This window comes from Phytophthora cinnamomi (assembly GCF_018691715.1).
Source record: "Phytophthora cinnamomi strain GKB4 chromosome Unknown Contig4, whole genome shotgun sequence".
In the NCBI taxonomy this organism is placed as follows: Eukaryota; Oomycota; class Peronosporomycetes; order Peronosporales; family Peronosporaceae; genus Phytophthora; species Phytophthora cinnamomi.
The window spans coordinates 1,427,198-1,450,012 of record NW_027150937.1 but is presented as its reverse complement, the minus strand read 5'-3'; the positions used below and the strand labels follow the sequence as shown (position 1 = coordinate 1,450,012).

Here is a 22,815-nt window from a genome sequence, read left to right as displayed (position 1 = left end):
TGGAAAGCTATCTGTGAATGGTATTCTGAAGTAGCCTCGTCAGTAGTGCACTTCTACGTAGTAGTTATCTCCTCCGTTTTCTAGTAATGCTATTAGTGTAGTTTGAATGCAGTGGCCCCACAGAGCTAGCTCGGTAACGTTACGAACCCTACAGTAGACACACTCTACAGACAGACCTCGCCGTCCGCGTTGGCCATGTCGAGCACCCAGAAGTGCTTGTATTGCTTGGTACTGTCGTAGCGGTAGCCAGGACCGATGAACTTGAGGTCGCTGTACAGGTACGCACCGGCAGATTTGATCCACGTGTCCACGACGGCGTCCACGGTTGTCTGTCCCGCGGCGACCAGCTCGGCCGACTTGGAGGTGGCGATATGCTGCGCGGCGTAGCGAGTCGTGGGCGTGGAATTGTCGGGTCCCGTGGTGGAGACTTTGTTGGTCTTGGCGATGTAGTCCGCCTGGACCTGGGCCGCCGTCATGAGCTTCTTGTTGATGCAGACGGCCTTGAGTCCCTTCGCGGCGCGCTTGGTGTTGATCGCGTGTGCCAGCTTCGTGCTGAAGTCGGTGACCTGCAGCTCACGCGTCACGGCGTCGGCTTCGTGCTCGGCTGTTTCGGCGTTGGTGATGCCGAGGAGCGTCACAAGTGCGATCGCGAACAAGCCCTTGGTGTTCATGGTGCTGATAGGTGGTTGGTTCGCTTCGGGAGGCGGTTGGAATTGCGCTGCAATTTGAAGAGTAAGGACGGGATTGACGCAGAGAGCGAACCTCGTACCTCTGGTAGAACGGCTACTGTAATTTCTCGGGGGTACCATTCCGTGGTGAGCTCCGCCTCATGCGGGGTATTGGCGCTCAACTGCCAGCATAGCAACGGATAGGAAACCCCCCACGAGATCCGGGGATCCTTTCGACCAAGGGTGAACACTTGGTTGGTGGTTGGAGCTAAAACATCGGCGGCGGATCTGAAGCCGCGCGCGTGGTCAAGAATCAGGAACGAAACGACTCGCTCCGAACAGCAAAAATGTCGAGCCGGGGACAGTAATCGAGACTATGGCAACAACAGAGAGCGCGTTGGCCCTGAAGGAGCCGTAACCTCGCGTCGCAAGAAGCGCGGGCGTGTAACCTAGGGTTGTTAGAGTCCGTTGTGCTGGCTGCAGCAGTGCCAACGGACTCGGGAAGTCTGAAAAATCCATCGGTGTGCAACTGTGAAAAACAGTTGTGGGGGGGGGGGGGGGGTATGTATCCTGTATGGGGGTACCAGTAGTGCATGATGTATTATACTGTAGCGCCAACTTTGATGCCATCCTTCTCGACTGGCGGATTAATCGATGCCAGGGCTTAGTAGCGAATATGATGTTCCAACAGGCGCTCCTAGGATATTCAACGTATGTACCTCATCAATCGGATTATCCGTAGCAATACCACTAGAAGTTCCGTAACACCATCATAGCTTAAACTTGAAAGAACAGTCATAGACCTAATGTCTCCCCACCGCACCGGGCTGCAAGCGACGCACTCCAAGACACAGACGTTCCTCTTTTCGACATCATCTGACGTCATAGGTCTGAACTCCATCAATAAAAACGTTTCAACGGAAACGGCAGTGGTTGATACTTTCCTCGTCGCACTTTTCAGCAGTAGCAGCAACGGCGACGGTAGCGCAACCAATCAAATAAATGTAACATCCCAATGGCTACGATTCGCTTTATCGTGCTCGTGCAGAACACCCTTCAAGTATGGCAGCTAAGATTTTTTATTTACATATCTTATCGTCCATACATATCTGTCTGTAGTGTAGGTGTTTACTGCAGGGTTTGCGAGAAGCTGCGTTGGTTACCACACACAGCTAACCTAACAATTTCAATGATCAACACACCATCACTTGAGTGAACTATTAATGCGGAGTTTTACCTTGCGCTTTCCGGTGCTTGTCGATAATAGTTGCGCCAGCATACAATCTGAAATTCGGGGAGAGTTGAAAAATTGCAGTTGTAGGATAATCAGTGGGTAGGTCCCTCGTACCACGAGCGCTGCATCCACCTTTGAACCTGTCTACAGATGTAATGCTGTGTAGAGACAATATGCTCAACAAATTTGTGTCACTGACGCCAATTTTGTGCTGTTCGACTACGGTTAGACGAGCTCCAAGCTTCAACGCCACGTCACGTAGGTAGATTTTCGTCTGTGTTGCCTAGCGTAGAGAAGCTGTACTAGAGATTCCTCCCATCTTGAAAGCAGGACTGCCCCTACTTCTGCAGGAAAAAATTCATGGGCTGTGCAAGGACCCTTGACTCAACCGACGCCGAGCGATGGAGCTGCATCGCCCACTTTCCGATTCGCCTCGCAACCCCAAAGCACCTTCTTACGGACAAGACACCACCAAGCATATCCTCGCCATGAACATCAAGGGTCTCTTCGCGCTTGCTGCTGTCGCACTTGTCGGCATGGCCAATGGTGAGGCTGCCGTCCAGGGTGGCGACCACGTCGCGCGTGAGTTGCAGGTGGCCGACTTCAGCACGAAGCTACTGAACGCCGTGAACGCCAAGCGCGCCGAGAAGGGTCTCAAGGCCGTCTGTATCAACACCAAGCTCTCGAAGGCGGCCCAAGTGCTGGCGAACGACAACGCCAAGAACAACAAGATCGGCACCAAGGGATCCGACGGCTCGACCCCAGCTTCGCGCTACGCGGCACAGAGCATCAAGACGTCGCAGTCGACCGAGCTTGTGGCTGCTGGCCAGACCAGCGTGGATGCTGTCGTGGCGACATGGATCAAGTCCTCGAGCGCGTACCTGTACGGCGACCTCAAGTTCATTGGCACTGGCTACACCTACGACAAGACCAAGCAGTACAAACACTACTGGGTGCTGGACCTTGCCAATGCTGCTGGCGAGTCTTGTGCTTGAATTGACAAGTAGATCGATTGATCTTCCGGTGCCTGTGCGAAAGGTGAAGGCAACAACAGTGGAGGCAGCGTTCACATAATACATATATCCAAAAGTACTCGACTGAGCTTTCACCTTAGTGCGCCGTGGTGATCGTAATACATGTAGTAAGCAGTATCTCTCTCGGCGCATAGCATATCATTGGTGCCTACTAAATAACGAGCAGTACATGCAGTATGCTGCCGAGTAAGTGCCCGTGGAAGCCTGAGCACTTCAATAAACACTCACTGTTGAGCATGCTTTTGCGTTAGCAATGTGTGAGGCCCGCAATGGAATTGCACGGAGAGCAACATCGCTCAGAGAGTAACAAAATCCGCTTACCCTACGTTTGATGGGCTACCTTTTCAGCAGATCGGTTGCCGATTTTAACTGGGTCTGGATCGGATAATATTTGATCCCATTTGTGATTTGTCTATACTCTAATCTATCTAATCTGATCGTGATCTAAATTCCAGATCCGAGAAAAAGGAACCAGCAGCCTACATGTACAAAAGCATAAGATTTGATAATACTAAATTTTCTAATTTGTGTACGAAATACCCAAAGGATGTGATTGCAGACTAAAAAATAGCATAATGCAGGAGATACGCATACAGTATCGGCAAGAGAAAGCTACTTTCCGCAGCACACTGTCTTCACGGTTACCTATTTTCCGGGTTGTATACGGATCGGATCTGATGTTTAGGGCAGGCTTTTCGGGAGGATTGGCGTACAATGAGAAGCCCTCGACAAGAGAGCTCCTCGTTTGCACCGCCAATTTCGCTTCGCTCATGGCGGGCAAGGCGTCGATAAATAGATAGTAACTACTTCGCAGTGCAACTACTCCGGCCCGCGCGCCGACCATTGCAGACCTCCGCTTCACTCCGGTTGCAAACGGTCACTATGAGGCCTCTTCGCACAGATGTCGTCCATCCTGTGCTTATTTGTCTCTACATGACGCCCAAATTCACCTAGATTTGAGTCCGCAACAGACTGTATAAGTACAATTCGGTCAACAAGCCAAAATGCACTACCGCAACATTTCCTCTTTAAATTACCGAGCAAAGTAAATGTTACCAGTTTTAATTGTTACAAACTATGAAATAGTCTGGTTATAATCTAAAATTAGTTGATCTAAATTCATTTTTTGATTGTGTATATTTCCGAACTAATTCTGATGTATTTCTTGATCTCTTTTTCTGGTCAGAATATATAATGGTTATATAACTGAATATAATCTGATCCCTGACCCAGTTGATCTGCTGAAAATTGACCGTTTGGTGTTAGGTTCGTGTCTTTTCTAAAACAACTTCAACCTCGGTCTCGGTGAGTGCGAAGTTCCTCTACGCTGCACGTACTTCTAAACAATTCTGTGTGAACGTAGCATAGGGAGTCTCCCCATCGTGGCACGAAATATTTCCTCTTTCATCTTGGGCTTTGCCTGTGCAATGCAGTAACCAACACGCTCATCGGCCTCTCTCAGTGAGAGGTTCTCACTCTCCAATTTCACCGAGGCTCACCAACTTCTTCCCCAGAGATTAAACCCAGTCATCACAACCATGAACGCCAAGGGACTGTTCGCGCTCGCTGCTGTCGCTCTTGTCGGCGTGGCCAATGCCGAGGTGGACGACCACGTCGCCCGTGAGTTGCAGGTCGCAGACTTCAATACGAAACTGCTGAATGCCGTAAACGCCAAGCGCACTGAAAAGGGCCTCAAGGTTGTGTGCATCAACACCAAGCTGGCGAAGGCGGCACAAACCCTTGTCGACGACAATGCCAAGAACAATAAGATCGGAATCAGAGGATCCGACGGCTCGACCCCCACGTCGCGCTACGCCGCGCAGAACATCAAGACGTCGCAGTCGGCTGAAGTGGCGGCTGCTGGCCAGCCGAGCGTGGATGCCGTGGTGGCGACGTGGATCAAGTCCTCGAGTGCGTACCTGTACAGCGACTTCAAGCTCATCGGCCCCGGTTACGCCTACGACAGCACCAAGCTCTACAAGCACTACTGGGTCATGGACTTCGCCAACGCGGACGGCGAGTCGTGCGCGTAGATCTCCTACAGCACCTATAATCAGGCCTCTCAAAATTAGGTAGTGTGTGAAGGGAAAGCGCAAAATGCCTAATCCTATTTTTTCAAAATACCTAATTGCGGACATGCCTGAACCACCCTAGCTCGCAGTCTATTCGCGTCGCTGCCTGTGCATTCCACCTTTCGGCGCTCTCCACCTCCTAGCACGAATGGGGAAGACAAAAGGATCAAGGCGAGGGTCTAAGAAGGGTGCTCGTGGAGACCAACAGACCGCACCACAGCCTAAAGTCACGGATGCAAACCGCTGTGTCAACACTGCCCTAAAGTCAAGAGGGGTGATTTTAGTTTGCTCAAGGGCAGTGTTGACACAGCGGTGCAAATTCTGTCAAGCGTTTGGCCGCGAAATTGCACCTGCTGAAGAGCGCACTGCATTTACGAGGCTGGCTGAGAAAAAAAAACGCGCCCCAAGAGTACAAATATCAAGTCGTTCTCATCTTTCAGGCGTGACAACATTAGCAGCTCTAATTGAAGGAATGAGCCGGGTAGAGGCATTGATCAACAGTGTGAGCCGCATCAGAATTGAGATTGACCACGAAACTACTGATCGCGTGCCAGAAACGCCAAAAGATGTGATGCATTGCAACGATCTCCAGTTTCACAATCTCATTGAGACGCACAAGGCTCGAACCCGCAGAGAACAGCTCTAACCAACTATGCCATGGAAGGCCAACTCCAGTCGCTGCAGTACTTCTTTTTGCTCGATCTAGCTGAACGCGTCGCTAGGAGTCCACGTAGCTAAGCCAATTCACTTGAATAAAGTATACCGCCTGTATGCCTAACTTGGATTTTGAGCCATTTATATCTGAAGAACTACCTATTCAGACTTTTCCCAAAATGCCTAGTTGAGGTCAAATTAGGTCGGTAGGTATTTCTGTCTAATTTTGAGGGGCCTGCCTATAATACATGTACACACAAAGCTTCTTTATTAAAAGAAAACAACTGTAATGCAAAAGCGTCATTTACATCCGTCGCTAGTGAAACAGCCCTGGGCAAGCTGTCCGCGTTGCGATTCACTCCGCTAAAAAGCAAAACTGCGCGCAAACGAATCGAAATACTACAGTGTGATGCCATGATGACCGGACGTTCCCCACCGAAGTCCACATTCCACATGGCGAGTTTGGTGGTGGACGGATCGTCCACTCGAACAGCCACTACGTTACACATGCTTCAAGGATACGCCGTGGATTTGCCTCGTCACTTGACAGTCGTAAAGGGCCACATGACGGCAGGAGGGAGACAGACCATGTTGGATAGCCCTGCCATGCTAGGGCGTCTCCAAGGCAGCGTAGCACAGCCGACCGCGCCAGCGCTCGCGTGCGTCGAATAGTGCAGCATTGAGGCGAACTTCTTGCATGAAACGCATTACCCCCGTCGCAAAGGAAACGCGCGCCCCGACGTCGTGACGCCGGAATCCCGGGCCAAAAACACCTTGCGCTGCGCTGGCCAGCTTGAACGTCATGCGCGGTCTCGAACATCCCCATCTGCACTCGATTCTGGTGATCATAAGCTTTGCTGGGCGTGGGGCGCGTTTCTCATGTTGCTACCCTAAGGCTCCGGACCGCAGGTTTCGTGCTCGGGTGTCTCTGTACTCACGATGGCACCCGAAAAACCATCGGATTCCTCACTTCATTCTCCAAATTGCAGCGCAATACCAATACACCTTCCTCCACTCCAAGCGAAGTACAAGAACCACCATGAAGAGCTTCCTCGCACTCGCTCTCGTCGCGCTCGTCGGCTCGGCCAACGCCGTGGAAGTCTCGCGTGAGCTCCAGGTCGCTGACTTCAGCACCAAGATGCTGACCGCCGTCAACGCCAAGCGTGCTGAAAAGAACCTGACCGCCGTCTGCATCAACTCGAAGCTCGCGGCGGCTGCCCAAGTCCACGCTGAGGACATGGCCGCCAAGAACTTCATCGGCACGTCCGGCTCCGACGGCTCCACGCAGATGGACCGCCTCGAGGCGCAGAACCTGACCGTGACGGCTGCCGCTGAGCTCGTCGGCGCCGGCTACACCTCGGTGGACAGCATGGTTGCGGCTTGGCTCAAGGCTTCGAGCGACTACATCTACGCCGACTACCCGTACATCGGCCCCGGCTACAAGTACGACAAGACCAAGCAGTACAAGCATTACTGGGTGCTCGACCTCTCTGACGGTGAGGGTGAGACCTGCGCTTAGGTCAAAGACGCACATATAGTATTGGGAAAGCAGTGGTCTCAGTTAACCAAACATGCACCCAACGACTTCTTCACCATGAGTTCCTACGATCTCGAGTGATGTAAACCACCTTGTTCCTAGCGTCTTTCGTAATTGACGAAGCGCAACGCTAACAGACCCAGAACTCGCAGTATGACGATGATAAGCACAACCACGCCCATGTTGCGTAGGAACTGATCGTGCCGAGCTCCGAATGTGTACTCCACGTACTCTTTGACATTCGAAAACGCGAGCGTGACTGGGGCGTCGAGCAGATCTTGGCACCCGATGTCGGAATCTGCAGTAGCTGGGCAATCAGCGAATACGAGCGCTGTGAGTGCGCTGAAGGAATACCGGAGCGGCACGATCTGGTAGAGCCACTTGTATCCGGCAGGAATCGAGTGCACTGGAGGATTGAAACCCATGAACAGGAAACTGGCAGTGTTCACCACCACACCAACCACCATAGCGAGTTCTGCTGTCGGTAGTGCATATGCCAGTAATTGACCCATGTAGACTTGAAGTAGCACCAAAAGCGCCGTGTTGACCCAAAACAACGCCCCCGAGGTGATACCACCCGAGAATCCGACCATGGGGTAAAAGATAACCGAGAAGAGAAGCGTGCTTGCAAACACGTAAGGGATTTCCACAATCGACCCAGCAACGAAGTACCAAAACGCACTATAGGTCTGGCCAGCACGTTCTCGATAGAAAGAAGCCCGATCGCCCATTGCAACAGGCAGAACACCAAAAAATGACACGATCCCATTGAAGCCGGTGGCAATAAAGAGCATACCAACACCCGCATTCGCGCCAGCGTAAGACCCATAATCAGCCTCGAGAAAAGCAACGCCAAAGATCAGCGCCAATATGAGCGAAATGCCTGCACGAGTGACGTTGTACGATGCCGTTCGCCAGTACGATCTGAAGCTGCGCTGCACTAGAAAGTGAAGCTGAACGAGTGATCCTGCAGCTCGCTTCCTTGCAAACGTCAGTTCCGCTTGGTTTTCCGAGGGACATGTAACGCCAGGCTCTCTCATCGTAGCATCTAGTTGTTCTTGGAGCTTGCTAGCCCGGAAGATGTCTGCAAAATCAACCGTAGCGGCACTCCCAGAGATCTTATCGCCTGTGTTGACACCCGCACCAATACACTCTAGCATCCATGTGGCTGGGTTAGCTTCTGGCTGAAGTGGAGAAACACCTGGGAGCTGTTTGAAGTATTGCACCAAGTCGCGGCACTGTGGACCGACATCACCGAAAAATACTGTTCGACCACCTCGTTGGAGCAGCAGCACGCTGTCAAAGAGCCCAAACACTTCAGCTGACGGCTGGTGAATTGTAGTGAGAACTGTTCGCCCTGAACGCGCTACTTTTTGCACACCTTCCATGATGGCCTTGGCCGCGGCAGCATCCAAACCGCTGGTAGGTTCGTCAAGGAACAGAATACTGGGCTGTGCGGCTAGCTCAACACCGACTGTTAAGCGCTTGAGTTGCTCCATGGACGCTCCTCGAACGATCCGATCTGCGATGGGATGGAGGTCAAGCAGATCTAGGCACTCACGGACAGTGTCCCTCTTCACGCTGTTCAGAACGTCTGCTGGTTGTCGGAGAAATGCGCTGAAAGTGAGCGCCTCGCGGAAGGTAGCACCTTCACAATGCACGTCAGTTTGTTCGCAGTAACCAGTGCAGCGACGCATTGCCAGGTCGCTAGCTTCATGACCATTAAGCAGAATTCGTCCGCGTACAGACCCTCCCGACTTGCGATGCGCAATGACATCCATCAACGTGGTTTTCCCAGCACCGGAAGATCCCATGAGTGCCGTCATAAATCCTGGCCTCGCAAACCCAGAAACACCCTTCAGAATTTGCAGCATGCCTGGATCAGTTTTATCATGACTCAAGGCTTCTTCTTCGCCCTCCTTCTTGTGGTGGTGAGGCATTGGTACCGCATACCAAATGTTCTCAAATGCCAGCGTGACTGGAGCAAAGTTGCGTTTCTGATCTTCACCGGTCGCAGGTTGAATTGCAATCTCCACCGAATCCGTTCCTCGCGGGGTTTTGAGCAATCCGTATGAGCCGGTAGTAACTTGACTTGACTTGGCTGTGGATTGCGGTTGCTCACTCACATCTACATCGGGCACGACACACTCTTCTTCATCGACAGCATCAGTAGACGCTACAGCGCTTTTGTTTTCAGGACCTTCAAAGCGGCGGTGCTCTAAGGCCCACCCAGAGAGACCCAAGAAAAGGAGATAGCAACCGACAACGAAGACCATGCTGAGATCCACGTAGTTTTTACTCGCTGGTACGTCAAATAGAGAGAGGTAGTATTCGCCCATAGTTCCTCCCGAAAGACCACAGTAGTCGACACCTTCGTAGACGCAAACGTCAAAGCGTGAAGCTCGAAACTGGTTTACAGCTAGCCCGCGGATCCCCCAAGCCACGGGACTAGCCCAATACAGCCAAATGAGACAGTCCGGAATCTGGTCTTTCGGAATGGCAAAGCCAGAAAACATGACGAAGAAGAGCACGGACAGCATCGCCATGGGCATTGCGACGTTCATGTTAGGCGTAAACGCGACCAGTAGGAAGTGCCAAGCACCGAACGCTAGGCTGGAGAGAAACACGATGGCTTCGTAGCGAACGAACAGTTCAGCTTCAGGCACAAATCCGCACAACCAGTAAATCAGTGACCCGAAGACAAACGCCTCGAACAGGGCTACTGGCACATGGCTTAGCGTGCTAGCAAGCACAAACGACGAGGACCGATAGAAATTGGATCGACGTTGGCGGTAGAAGATGTCACGAGCTTCAAAAAGCGTGGGGATTTGTGCTGCCTGGCCCAGCGAAACAAAAAAGATGACTGAAAAGACCACGCCCATGATAACTTGCACGTCGGTGGCCTTAAAGTCGTAGAATGTGCTAGCGTACAGCAGCCCCATGATCACCGTTATCACAGCCCGTCCAACCACAAACGCAACATTGCGGCTCAGCACCATCATTTCACGGCGCACGAGTGTCATTGTACTCGCCACGAAGCCTTGCTGGAACTCGGGAATAGTGTCCATATACTTGTGTGCACCTTCCGCAATTTCCGGGTCGACCGGAGTTTCCAACTGCTGCAACTTGCGGCGATGGATCGAGGAAGCTGAAAACTCTGCGGCGAACTGCTTTGCTGTGCGAGGAGGAACGTGATTTGATGGCACCGCAATCGCTTGGTACCGGAGCTGGTCATCAGTGCTCAAATCCATTAAGAAGTCCGCGAAGTCGCGTCCAGGAGGGCAGTAGAAACCGAGATCTTCGAAGTAGCCTCGCACCTCATTCACAGGACCATGGTAAGCCACGTGTCCACCCATAAGCAGCAGAATATCATCAAACACTTCAAGGACTTCAGGGGCTGGCTGCAGCAATGCTGCTACAACAGTCTGACCAAAGGATCGCGCACGGCCGCGCAAGCTTGAAATGATGTCGAAGGCTGCAGCACTGTCGAGGCCAGTGGTGATGCTATCCAAGAACAGTGCTAGCTTGAATCCAACCAGCATTTCTCCAGTCGTAACACGTTTGCGCTCTCCACCGGATACACCCCGCAGTAAATTACCACCGATGATAGTGTCGGCGCATTGCTGCAGGCCAAGAAGCTCCATCGTTATTTCAGGCAAGTGGCGCAATAACGAGTGTGCAGTAGCCTGTGCTTCTACATTGTCTTCCAGTCGACCTGCGTGACCCAATAGTTCCTCGACATGTGGGGCGAAGTACGCAGTACTGCACTTGTGTGCAAACTCGTGCGTCTCGCGCACCGTGAGAGTGGACAAGTGCAGGTCTTGCTGAGCAACGTAGGCTGCAAACTGCGGTAAGCGGCGAGCCAGCGATTCACGAGACTCATCGTTGTACGTGATGTCACCTTCAACGGCGACAGCGTCGTTCTCGAGAGGGAACTGACCGCTAAGCAGTTGTAACAACGACGATTTTCCAGATCCGGGTTGACCCAGTACAAGCGTCATGCTTCCCGGTTCGAAGACGCCCGATATGTCTTGAAGAATGTAGCGTCTTGCTGGATGCGTCTTGTCATGCCCATCTTGCCTCAGGAAAGACGGCACGCAGGCACCAAATGACTTGGCCACAGCACGATGAAGCACTTTGGGCAAAGTCGGAAGCTCCGATGACGTTGTACCCGCTGCGTTGTCATGCACCGCGGACGTCTCCACTGAAAGCGAGAGGTCTCGCACGCGGATCTCCAGTCGAGGAAGCGACTGCCCCGCGCCAAGGCTGAACTTGTTGGCCACGAAGCGGTGAAACGCGTCAGGTCCTGCAGCCATAAACGCGCTTGCGGAGGTGTCCGAGACAACTTCTGGCGACTCCGCTTGTAGTCGCGCAGCTCGCTTGCTGTCCTCTTCCCCAATCTCCATCTCTTTCGTGAGTTCCGTGAATTTGAGGCTGGGTTGTCGGACAGGAGGTGAATTCGGAAGTGAACGACGTGCTGGAAGCAGTCGGGTGGGTGGTTGCAAGAGGCAAAGTCTCCGATAAATGACCCGTCTGGATCTGTTTAGTCATTTTTGCTCCTGACAAAACAGTCGCATCACCATCCGGCATGTACGTTGTATCTTGCACCGGGAAAACAGGATCGCCCGACCAGCTCCATGTATTCTACCTGGCGAGGCAAGTGCAAAAATCGACCCAAAAGCGAGAGCATTAGAGTAGAAAGTCATTCATTGGGAGCGCGACTTACTTCGCCAGCGCCTTATCAGCGCGGCAACTCTACGGGGCCTTCTCGCTCGTCTTGTCCTTGGGGGCGGCCTTGTCAGCCGCCGCGTCCTTCTTCTCGTCCTTCTTCTCCGTGAAGCCTACCTCCTCCGACTCTTTGTACTTAATCTTGTTGTTCACCAGGTTGTGCAGCGCGATCGTGCAGCGGATGAGCGAAGACAAGTAGATCACCTGGTAAAAAAAACAGAACCAGAAGAAAGCGTCAACCCCCTGCAACTCTCCTAAAAAACCCACGAAAACGTAAAAAAAAAAAACTACGTACGAAATGCATGTCGTTGGTCTTCATGAACATGGAGCGCACGAGCTCGTCCACGTTGAGGTTGGGCAGCAGGTTGAAGATGGTCTGCATGTTGTAGATGATCTGGTGGTTGGGCGGCAGGCGGCCGGCCACCACGTTCTCCAGGTACGTCTTCATCTCCTCTAGCCGCTCCTTGAGCCCGTTGAGCGCCGTCATCTTGTGCTTGACCTGGCCGGCCAGCGAGCTCACGGACGGGTCGTTGATGTCGCGCAGCAGGTGCTCGACGCCCACCTCCTCGGCCTCGTAGGCGCCCACCGTGGACTTGATGTGCTTGAACACGCGCTTGATGGCCTTGCCGTCCTCCTCCACCTCCTCCACGGAGCCGTAGGCCGTGGTGGGCAGGCCCTCCACGCTGGGGCGCACGTCGCAGATGACCAGCACCGGGTTGGGGCAGTAGCGGCGGAACAGGTCGTCGATGTCCAGGTCGGCCTTGCGGATCTTCGGGCCGGAGCTGTAGAAGCCCACGATGCGCTCCTTGGCGTTGATCTTCTTGAACATCTGGTACATGCCCTCCAGGAAGTCGTGGTCCAGGTACCAGATGCCCGGGTTGCGCAGGTCCTCGTCGAAGGGCACGGCGAACGAGTTGGTGATGTCGCACTTGCCGTGGAAGGTCGAGCCCAGCAGCACGCCCACCACGCGCTTGCTCGTGTCGCGCGCCACGCGGTTGTAGTGGTCCACGATGCTCAGCAGCACCAGCGGGTGGGTCACCACCTCCTCGGGCAGCTGCAGCTTGCTGTGCGTCGTCGTCGTCGTCTCGGCCGCCATCGCTACAGATCCAATTCTTGACGAAAACGTCTTAGAATAAAACAAAAAATCTTCCCCCTCTGAAGTAACGGTATTTTGATATTTCGTGTGGGGTACGTAAGTTACGATATGGTGTGGCGCACATCGTGATTGAAGAGGAAGTAACGATAGTGTCGGGTACACAAGCGGACACTTCCCTCCCCACTGATTGATTGATGCCTTCGTCCGCGACGGTCCGCGCCATCTACCGCTGCCTGCTGCGCGACGCGCGCGCGCTGCAGCGCACGCCGCACTTCAACGTCCGACGGGTGCTGCAGCTGGAGCAGTGGGGCGCCGGCAGCTTCGTGGAGCCGCTGTCCAAGCAGGAGGAGGAGAAGGTGCAGACGACGCAGACGAAGGACCCGAGGGTGCTCACGTCGCTCGAACAGTTCTACCAGCTGCGAGACAATGCATTCCGCATGGGTCCGCCCACTGTAGACGTTATCCAGAGCGTCCGAGCCGGGTTCCGGGAGAACATGCAGCTGAGCGACCCGAAGGTGCTGGAATTTCTGCAGACGTTATTGATGCGTGTCAACGGAGAAAGCTCACGAATTGGTTGCTGGCCTACAGGCTGTGAGCGCCAAACTGGACGAAGCTATTGAGTACGTTGCGTGGTTTGTTGTGGCGTGCTTGTTTTGTTGTGGGGTGTTGGGGTTGTTACCATTGGCGTCATGTTGTAGAGCGCTGAGCGAACTGTCCACGCAGCAGCTACTTGCCCAGTGCTCGAGCGGTAGGACTTGTTGCTGGGCTGTGCTAATGCGTTTCGTGACTTACCTACTGATCGTACGTTGCTGCGTGGGTGCTGCAGTGACTGTGACAAACGGCGTCCGCATAGAGGCGACCAGCCACTACGTACAGAGCCACAGCAACCCGGCCTCCAACACCTACCGCTTCACGTATCGGGTAACCATCACCAACCAAAGTAAGGATGGATGCACGAATTCGTTTCGTCTCTGTGAGCTGGCGCTCACGACGCGACTGCTATGTGTGTGTACCTTAGACGAGGAGTGCTCGGTGCAGATTCTAGGCAGGCAGTACACTTTCGAGAGCGAGAAGGGTCAGCGGGTCGCACTGCCTCGGAACTCACCAGGAATCGTTGGCGCTACACCATTGCTGGCACCTGGCCAGACGTTCGAGTACGCAAGCGGAGTGGACATTGACGCCCCGCGAGGATCTGTCACGGGTTGTCTGCATGCAGTGCGCAAGACGAAAAACCGGGAAGAAGACGACGACAATGACGGGGAGCTCTTTGATGCGCTCGTGTCCAAGTTTGCCCTTTTGGCCCCGGACACACCCAGCAAAAGGTGAGCTGGGCGCTGGGGGGGGGGGCATAGAAGTACGTACAGCAAATCGTTTCGCTGGTTTGCTTCAGTGCTGCAAAGGAGCGCGCTGCAACTACCTACAGTAACTACAGAAACACAAAAACAATTGTCGACGAACTGTCGCCCCATTTTTGCGGGACCTCGAAGTTGCCGTGGTGCCGCGGCTCGTGCATGCAGGTCAATGCTGAGGCACCTGCCTGCAGCAACGATAACGCAGAAGTATTCATATGGATCCGAGCGAGGCCCTAAGGCCCCATTGTCGGATGTAAGATGTGTACAAGTTATACTGCAGCTGCTCCCCTGCTTCGGGGAGCGTGCATGCACGGCGCCTGGTCGAGCTGTTGTTTTCATACACCACCAACTCGTATCTTTGCGCCTTCCATCCACCATGCAATGTCTCGCCAGGCGAAGCATGGACCTAGGCCGCTTACTCGACTAGCGCGTGGTAGGTCGGGTAGTACATCTTGGACGCGACAAAGTCCTCGAGAGTCGCGCCGCGGCGGATTGTCGGCTGAAAGCCAGCGACGTCCTCGTCGATGGCAGTCTGGGCAACGGCAGTGGCCACCTTGAGCGACACGTCGCGGATGTTCTCCACGGACGGGAACACCTGGCCGTTCGCGATCTCCTCCGGGGTCATGCACAGTGACAGCGCCTTGGCAGCCGAGTAAAGCATACCATCCGTCACGCGAGTCGCCTGAATGACCGACGCCGCGAGACCCACACCCGGGAAGATGAACATGTTGTTGCACTGGCTGATGTTGTACTGCGAGCCATTGTACACGACCGGCTCGAAGGGACTGCCACTGGCGAACACGCACTTGCCCTTGGTCCATTCGTACGCCTGCTCGGCCGTGCACTCGGCCACAGAGGTCGGGTTCGACAGCGGGAACACAATCGGGTGTTCGGCGTGCTTGGCCATCTCCTCCACGGCCTCTTGCGTGAAAGCACCAGCGGCAGCGCTCAGACCCATGAGCATCGTGGGCTTCACCTGCTTGATCACGTCGACAAGGCTAGTCTTGTCAGCGATGTCATTACGCGAGAAGAACTGCTGACCTGAGTTCAGCGACTCGCGCGACTCGCCCAGCAGTCCATGCTGGTCGAGGATGTAGAATCGCTCGCGGGCCTCCTCGGTCGTCATGCCCTCGCGAAGCATACCCTGAAGCAGCGTGGTGGCGACACCCAGACCTGCGCTGCCAGCACCGAGAATGACAATGCGCTGGTCCTTCAACGGGATCTGAACACGCTCACAAGCGCTCAGAGCACCAGCCAGCACCGTGGCACCCGTGCCTTGGATGTCATCGTTGAAGCACAGCTGCTTCAGGCGGTACGCGTTCAGCACGTCCGCAGCGTGCTCGCTCGAGAAGTCCTCGAACTGCACAAGCACCTTGGGCCAACGGTGACGCACAGCACGCATGAACTCGTCTACCATGGACCAGAAGGCCTCGCCGGTGAGACGCGGCTGCTGCACACCGAGGTAGTACGGGTCCTCCAGGAGCTTCTTGTTGTTGGTACCCGTGTCAAGCATGACGGGGAGAACCTTGCGCGGGTCAATACCGCCGGCAGCCGTGTACAGAGCGAGCTTACCAATAGGGATACCCATACCGTTGGCACCGAGGTCACCCAGACCCAGGATACGGCTGCCGTCGGTGACAACGATCACCTCCACGTCGTCGCAGGGCCAGTTGTGCACCATAGCGCCGAACTGGCTGCGGTCGCGCGTGCTGAAGAACATACCACGCGGGCGACGGAACAGGTGACCGAACTTCTGGCACACCAGGCCGACGGTCGGGGTGTACACAACGGGGGCTAAAGTTGAAGTTGACAGAAACAACAGCTATCAGTCGCTTGTTCACTCAAACCAACCATTGCAACACTAAACCAAGCCACCACGCACCCATCTCCTTCATGTGCTTGATCAAGAGGCGGAAGAACAGCGTCTCGTTACGGTCGTGCAGGTCCGTGAGGAAGCGGCTCTTGCTGAGCGGGTCCTTCTCCTCGCAGAAGGTGTCGTACAGCTTGGCGAGCTGCGCCTCCACCGTCAGGCGGCGCGGCGGCACAAGGCCACGCAGACCTGACAATTGCAACAGCAGCAACAAAGGAGAATCAGCGTCAATACATTGATCTTCACAGCAATTCATCCACGCAGCGCGGATTCCGTACCGAGACGGTCGCGCTCGACGTGCGGGAAGCCCGTGCCCTTGTTGTAGAGCGGGTCGTGCACGATGTTGAGGCCCTTGAGGCCCGTCTTGATGGGCGGGTTGTACTTCTTGAGCGTCGTGAGGTACGTGTCGAGCGTGTCGTGCTCGGAGCCCGTGGGCTCGCCGCCGCTCATGGCGTCCTCGTCCTCCTCGTGGTCCTCGGTGGACACGGGCGCCGACAGGAAGCGTGCGTGCATGGCCGCGGACGCGCGCGGCACGGCGGCCTGCAGGGAGCGCTTCTGGGCACGGAGCTGGCGCGCCAGCATGATGGTCGAGTGGTGCTTGGGGGAAAAGCTGAAGCTTGGCTGCTTGGGAGCGAATCGCCGAATGAACACGTCCGTCCACCGGTGACACCGCCGACGGCGTCTTTTATGTGCGGAACACAAAAGTATCCGGTTGAAGTTCCGTCTCATTGGCCGAAAGCTAGCCGACGCCGCGCGCCGCGAATGGCGGAAAATGCACACAAAAACCGCATTGGCCGAAAACGCGCAGGATACAATTGCCAGGATGGGCAGCACTCGCGCTGAGTCAGTGCAAGGACTCCACTGTGCATGCTGGAGTCATCGGGCTTCTCGGACTCCTGGCTGTGCTGCAGCACTGTAGGATAGCAGGCCGCAGTTCTGCGTACATGTGTCGCGCTGATTCAGGCAGGATGCGGGCTGGGAGGAAAGGGCCGCCGACGGATGAGCGGTCGGCGCGAGGAAGCTCGAGGTCTCGCAGGATGGGCGCCGTCGAGTTGGTGCACGGGTTGCAGGCTGGAGCTGTTTTTGCAACGGATTGCACCCCGAGCAGCACGAACATACGAAAGTGCAAGAGGTACTAAACGGCAGCACGCTCGAGGCTGCAGGCTCCGCATTGCCAAACTGGCCGCGCTTGGACTCGGACGTGAATGCGCAGCACACGGCGACGGGGGTTATGGGGAGCAGCGGTGCTAGTGTGATTGAGGAACTCGACGGACCTGGTGCTGAGACGGGTACTCCGGGAGGCAAGTTCATCGCCGAAACTGCTGCTGCGAGGCCTCGACGGTCGCAGCCTTGTCCGCAGAAGCTGGATCGTACATTCGTTTTTGGCTGGGCGCCGCGAATAGCAGCGATATGCTGCGTAGCAGTACAGGTGTAATTCTGGTGATGATGCGTGGGGTTTTGAATGGAGTGGGCAATGGAGCAGTAAACGTTGGTGCATCAGGCTTACGACCAGCGGTGGACCTCCTCTGTCTGCAGGGTTTGTATGACACCACTGCAAGCTGCGCTTGTTTTTAAAGCGGCATCAGTAGTATCCGAAGCATGACAAGCGATTATATAGCACTCTCCCTCCACCCGCAGTCGCCGCACTCGCAGCAGCGCTGGAGACACAGTTCCAGCTACAGGGCCAACGGATGTCAACTTCCTATGAACAGAATCTGTCCGCTTGAGCAGGCCGTGGAGTTGTTTGACCGTCTGTGCACGACACGACGGGAACCGGGTGTGTCTGTTATTGTAGCGTATGACGAGCAGCCACTCCGTGGAGTAGTCCCCATGCCAACCCGCACCTCGGTGTAGGATAGTTGGGTGGGCTGGAAGCCCCAAGTGTCGAAAATGCCGGTCCCGAAATGGGTCGGATAGTCAAAGGCACCCCAGCCTCAAGCCTGGTGTGGGTTCCGGTGGCAAAAATCTCTGTTGTTGTAGCGTGATACCTTATCAAGACTCTGCCAGGTGTCCACGTGGACAATTTGATGGGTTCTGATGATTTTTGGTGTGCGCTACCCTATAATGGTGTTCGGCACCCAAGATATACACAAATTATGCGAAATCTCGTCCGACGTAAAACCCCAAATTGGCATACTGAAAGCAAGTCACGCCGCCCTGGTACTAACCCATGCGTTCAGCTCGCCAGGATACTCGCGCCTCATTTCCCAACAAGCAGCTTCAAGACAAGATCACGACAATGGCGACCGACAGCGCGTTCGCGGGGGCCGGCAAGGCGGCGGGGCTGGAGGCCTGGCGCATCGAGGACCTGCAGCCCGTGGCCGTGCCCGCCGCCGAGCAGCACAAGCTGCACAGCGGCGACAGCTACATCTTCCTCAAGACCAGCGAGGCCACGACGTACGATACGAGCGCACGACCCGCGCTCGCTGCCGCCCCGCACTGGATACGCGTCTAACGTGTTGCAACTCTTGCTCTTGCTCTTGCTCTGCCTGCAGCGGACTCACATGGCACATCCACTTCTGGCTGGGCAAGGACACGTCGGCGGACGAGAGCGGCGTGGCCGCCTACAAGACCGTGGAGCTCGACGACGCGCTGGGCGGCGTGCCCGTGCAGCACCGCGAGTGCCAGGGCCACGAGTCGGTGCGTGCAGCAATTGCAGGGCTGCTCTCGGTGGTTGGGGGCTGAGTCTGACACGGTATTCCCCTCTGATTCTGTACTGCAGCCGTTGTTCCTGTCCTACTTCAAGGCCACGGGCCTCCAGTACCTCGAGGGGGGTGTTGCCAGCGGCTTCAACGAGGTCAAGCGCGACGTGTACGTGACCCGCCTGTACCGGGTCAAGGGCAAGCGCACGGTGCGCGTCGAGCAGGTGCCACTGCAGAGCTCGGCCCTGAGTGTGGACGACGCCTACGTCCTGGACGCCGGACTGGAGCTGTACGTGTACGCCGGAGAGGAGGCCAACCGCCTGGAGAAGGCCAAGGCTCTGGAATTCGTCAGCAAGACCAGGGAAGCCCGCGGTGGCCGCGCCAATGTCACGTTCATTGACGAGGAGCCGGAGAACGCCGCCTTCTGGGAGGCTCTGGGCGGGTTTGCCACCGTCACGCGCTCGGGCGAGACCGACGAGCACCACGAAAACGCGATCAAGAAGAATACGACTGTGCTGCGTGTGAGCGGCTCGACCGACGACAGCCTGCAGGTCGCCGATGCCACCCCTTCGTCGGGTGTGCTGACCAAGGACATCCTCAAGTCGGAGGACGTGTTCATCATTGACGCTGGCAACGAGGTGTTCGTGTGGGTGGGCAAGACCGCGTCTGAGAGCGAGCGCAAGAACGCTCTGACGGTCGCTGTGCACTACCTGAAGAAGGAGGGCCGTCCGTCGCACACGCCGATCACTCGTGTTGTCGAGGAGGGTGAGACCCCGCTGTTCACGGCGCTCTTCAAGGCATGGACTGAGCCCAAGGTGCTTGAGTTTGGCTACCAACCGAGCCAGGGCGTCGCCAAGATGCAGGACGACAAGACCGTTGATGTTAAGACGTTGCTGAAGGCGGCCTCGCAGTCGGAGGAGGTCGTTGGCGTTGACCCCAACGGTGACGGCACACACGAAATCACGGTGTGGCGTATTGAGAACCTGGAGAAGGTGGAGGTCCCTAAGGAGCAGTACGGTCACTTTTACGATGGCGACAGCTACATCATTTTGCACGTGGTCACGCCTTCCAGCGGTAAGCCCACGCAGGTGATTTACTTCTGGCAGGGACGCTCGTCGACGACGGACGAGAAGGCGGCGTCTGCTCTGCTGGCCACCTTTTTGGACGACAGCCTGGGCGGCAACCCTGTCCAGGTCCGTGTGGTGCAGGGCAAGGAGCCCGCGCACTTCCGCGCCTTGTTCAAGGGAACGATGATTGTGCACGCTGGTGGCAAGGCCAGTGGTTTCGCCAACCGCGATGACGAAGACTCGTACGACACCGATGGCGTTTCGCTGTACCAGGTCAAGGGAACCAATGAGCAGAACACCCTGGCGGTGCAGGTGGACGAGAAGACCTCTAGCCTGACGTCTGGCGACTGCTTTGTCCTGGTGACCCCCAGCACTGTCTATGAGTGGCAGGGTGCTGGAAGCAGCCCCGCTGAGCGCGAGATTGCTTCCAAGATCGCCTCGATCTTGAAGACGAACCGCGAGATCGAGGTCGTTGAGGAGGGCAGTGAGTCGGACGAGTTCTGGGAGTTCCTCGGTGGCAAGGGCGAGTACGCGAAGGCGAAGTCTTCCTTTGAGGCTCCTCACGAGCCCCGCCTGTTCCAGTGCTCGAACGCGTACGGCTACTTCGATGCGCGTGAGATCGTGAACTTTGCGCAGGACGACCTCAACACAGACGACGTCTTCATTCTGGATACTTACACGACTTTGTACGTGTGGATCGGTGCCGGTGCTAACGAGCCGGAGAGGCGTGAGGCCATGGCTCTCGCTGAGAAGTATCTTGCCGTTGCCAAGAGCGACGGTCGTGGCGAGGGCACGCCCATCGTGGCGGTGCACTGCAACGAGGAACCGCTCATGTTCACGAGCAACTTCCTTGCATGGGACAGCGAGTTCTTCACGAAGAATGAGTTCCTGGACCCATACAAGGCTCGCCTCCAGAAGCTGAAGGAGGAGAAGGAGAAGAACGCTCCCAAGGACCTCCCCGGTACGATTACGAACGAGGACATCCGCGAGAAGGAGACCCCTGAGCCTGCTCCGGTGGCGCCGAGGGTTATCCCTGTCCTTCCGACGGAGCCTCCTGCTACCCCCATTTCTCCTAAGGCCGCCCCGGTGTCCCCGAAGGCTACCCCGGCGTCTCCTCAGGCTGCTCCGGCATCTCCCAAGGCTACGCCGGCGTCCCCCAAGGCCGCTCCGTTGTCCCCCAAGGCTGCGCCTGCCGCCGCTCCGGTTTCTGCGAAGGCCACCGGTCGTTCGGGCGAGACTTTCACCTACGAGCAGCTGAAGGCTGGCGTTGAGGGCATCGACATTACTTCGAAGGAGGTAAGCGTAGGCTACTGCGGTTGTACAATCTCATAGACCGTGAACTGACAGAAGGGTTTTGCTTCCACAGCGCTACCTCACGGACGCCGAGTTCCTGACGGTAATGGAGGTGAGCAAGGACGAGTTCGTCAAGCTCCCCAAGTGGAAGCAGCAGGCCAAGAAGAAGGACGTCGGCCTCTTCTAAGCCACCTGTCACAATTGAATCTAGCGGACCACACGTGCTGGTGCTAGCCAGCCGAGCAGCTTCATGTACTCAGTCTCGGGGCGCGCTGTGATGTGAAAAAGTTTTCATAGCTTACATGAACTGAAGTACGGGGTAACGATAAAACGAAAGTGCTCATTCGAAATACACATTCGTCATGACTCATTAGTGCCTCGGATTTTTATGTTTCTACACACAACTCGGCCTGATACACGACATGTCGTCCGAGACGCAGCCCGAGGCCGCCGCGCTGGGCCCCAAGCTCGCGCCGTTCACGCCCAGCGGTGATGGCGTGCTCGACCACGCGCTGGACCTGCTGGCGCTCACAGGCGACGACGTGCTGTTCGATTTGGGCTGCGGCGACGCCCGGATCCTGGTGCACGCGGCCGAGAAGACCGGCGCCAGGTGTGATGCACTCCGAACGTCAACAACTTGCGATGAATTGTGCTAATTGCCTTTGTGGTGCGTTGCATTCTGTGTGGCAATTGCAGGTGCATTGGTGTGGAGTATAACGAGGACCTGGTGAAGCGAGCGCGCACACGCGTCGAGGTGGCGACACGCGGACGGGAGTTGAGAGGGTTTTGGTGCAGACACTAATGCAGAAGCTTCTTCGTGTGCAGGAGCATGGAGTGCAGGCGCTGGTGGACGTTCGACACGGTGACGCGCTGGAGGTGGACCTGACGCCGGCTACGGCGTTGTTCCTGTATCTCGTGCCGCAAGTACGTGGCTTTCGTGCTCGAAGTTGAAGCGGCTTTTATAGGTCAGCTGACTAACATGATCTGCTGTCGACTGCGTGGGACACAGGGGATTAAAATGCTGCTACCCAAGTATGTATTCAGCTGGACCGGTTAATTCTGCGGTGGCGTACGACAGCAGGGCTGTGACGTGAATTTGAATGCTTCTGGTTGTGGTGAGCAGGTTGGAAGAGGCGAGAAGGCTTCACGTACGCATCGTGACGTACGTATTCTCCATCCCCGGCTGGAAACCCGACGATGAGCGGACCTACAAAGGCACCAAAGTAAGCCCCCCCCCCTAACGATGAAGCCGCTATCCTCTGAAGTCCTCACGATTCTCTGCCGTCAGGTCTATCTGTACAATCCTCCTTCAATTCCCAAGCAACTGTCAACATCAGCATAGAACCCCAAGTCTCTGTCTCCTCAGCCCCCACCCCACCACCCAAGAAGTCCGCAAGATCCTGTACAACGGGTCGCAAGCTACTGTGCCATCTTCCATTCCTTCATTTTTGTGTTTCTGTTGAGTTTCGTGTTGCCCTGAAGTAGATTACCGCCGCTTATCTGCGTCTGCTCCAGCCCTCAAGCCACCAGAGACATTGTTTCGTCTCGTCACGCTTCAACAACCTCAG

General features: G+C 55.6%; 9 protein-coding genes across 9 annotated transcripts; 6 read left to right on the top strand and 3 right to left on the bottom strand.

Moving 5' to 3' along the window:
* Positions 1-164: 164 nt before the first annotated feature.
* IUM83_05482 (uncharacterized protein) lies at positions 165-671 on the bottom strand (the record flags this gene model as incomplete). The annotated part of the gene is made up of 1 exon (XM_067929621.1): positions 165-671. The coding sequence occupies one exon, from the start codon at positions 669-671 to the stop codon at positions 165-167; it is 507 nt and encodes a 168-aa protein (XP_067799506.1).
* Positions 672-2,390: 1,719 nt separating this feature from the next.
* Positions 2,391-2,897, top strand: IUM83_05481 (uncharacterized protein; the record flags this gene model as incomplete). The annotated part of the gene is made up of 1 exon (XM_067929620.1): positions 2,391-2,897. One exon carries the CDS (start codon positions 2,391-2,393, stop codon positions 2,895-2,897), a length of 507 nt encoding a protein of 168 aa, XP_067799740.1.
* Positions 2,898-4,474: 1,577 nt separating this feature from the next.
* Positions 4,475-4,969, top strand: IUM83_05480 (uncharacterized protein; the record flags this gene model as incomplete). Its single annotated transcript, XM_067929619.1, has 1 exon — positions 4,475-4,969. One exon carries the CDS (start codon positions 4,475-4,477, stop codon positions 4,967-4,969), a length of 495 nt encoding a protein of 164 aa, XP_067799504.1.
* A 1,732-nt stretch (positions 4,970-6,701) lies between these two features.
* Positions 6,702-7,181, top strand: IUM83_05479 (uncharacterized protein; the record flags this gene model as incomplete). The annotated part of the gene is made up of 1 exon (XM_067929618.1): positions 6,702-7,181. One exon carries the CDS (start codon positions 6,702-6,704, stop codon positions 7,179-7,181), a length of 480 nt encoding a protein of 159 aa, XP_067799566.1.
* A 4,773-nt stretch (positions 7,182-11,954) lies between these two features.
* On the bottom strand, positions 11,955-13,023 carry IUM83_05478 (26S proteasome non-ATPase regulatory subunit 7; the record flags this gene model as incomplete). Its single annotated transcript, XM_067929617.1, has 2 exons — positions 11,955-12,131; positions 12,223-13,023. 2 exons carry the CDS (start codon positions 13,021-13,023, stop codon positions 11,955-11,957), a joined length of 978 nt encoding a protein of 325 aa, XP_067799646.1.
* A 194-nt stretch (positions 13,024-13,217) lies between these two features.
* Positions 13,218-14,349, top strand: IUM83_05477 (ApaG domain; the record flags this gene model as incomplete). Its single annotated transcript, XM_067929616.1, has 5 exons — positions 13,218-13,538; positions 13,612-13,643; positions 13,722-13,771; positions 13,850-13,963; positions 14,042-14,349. 5 exons carry the CDS (start codon positions 13,218-13,220, stop codon positions 14,347-14,349), a joined length of 825 nt encoding a protein of 274 aa, XP_067799528.1.
* Positions 14,350-14,790: 441 nt separating this feature from the next.
* Positions 14,791-16,827, bottom strand: IUM83_05476 (NAD-dependent malic enzyme; the record flags this gene model as incomplete). The annotated part of the gene is made up of 3 exons (XM_067929615.1): positions 14,791-16,169; positions 16,258-16,434; positions 16,524-16,827. The coding sequence occupies 3 exons, from the start codon at positions 16,825-16,827 to the stop codon at positions 14,791-14,793; spliced, it is 1,860 nt and encodes a 619-aa protein (XP_067799647.1).
* Positions 16,828-18,484: 1,657 nt separating this feature from the next.
* IUM83_05475 (villin-like protein) lies at positions 18,485-21,434 on the top strand (the record flags this gene model as incomplete). Its single annotated transcript, XM_067929614.1, has 4 exons — positions 18,485-18,642; positions 18,741-18,885; positions 18,968-21,250; positions 21,321-21,434. The coding sequence occupies 4 exons, from the start codon at positions 18,485-18,487 to the stop codon at positions 21,432-21,434; spliced, it is 2,700 nt and encodes an 899-aa protein (XP_067799564.1).
* A 235-nt stretch (positions 21,435-21,669) lies between these two features.
* IUM83_05474 (cyclopropane-fatty-acyl-phospholipid synthase) lies at positions 21,670-22,589 on the top strand (the record flags this gene model as incomplete). Its single annotated transcript, XM_067929613.1, has 6 exons — positions 21,670-21,857; positions 21,944-22,001; positions 22,073-22,171; positions 22,257-22,279; positions 22,371-22,470; positions 22,536-22,589. The coding sequence occupies 6 exons, from the start codon at positions 21,670-21,672 to the stop codon at positions 22,587-22,589; spliced, it is 522 nt and encodes a 173-aa protein (XP_067799567.1).
* Positions 22,590-22,815: the final 226 nt, after the last annotated feature.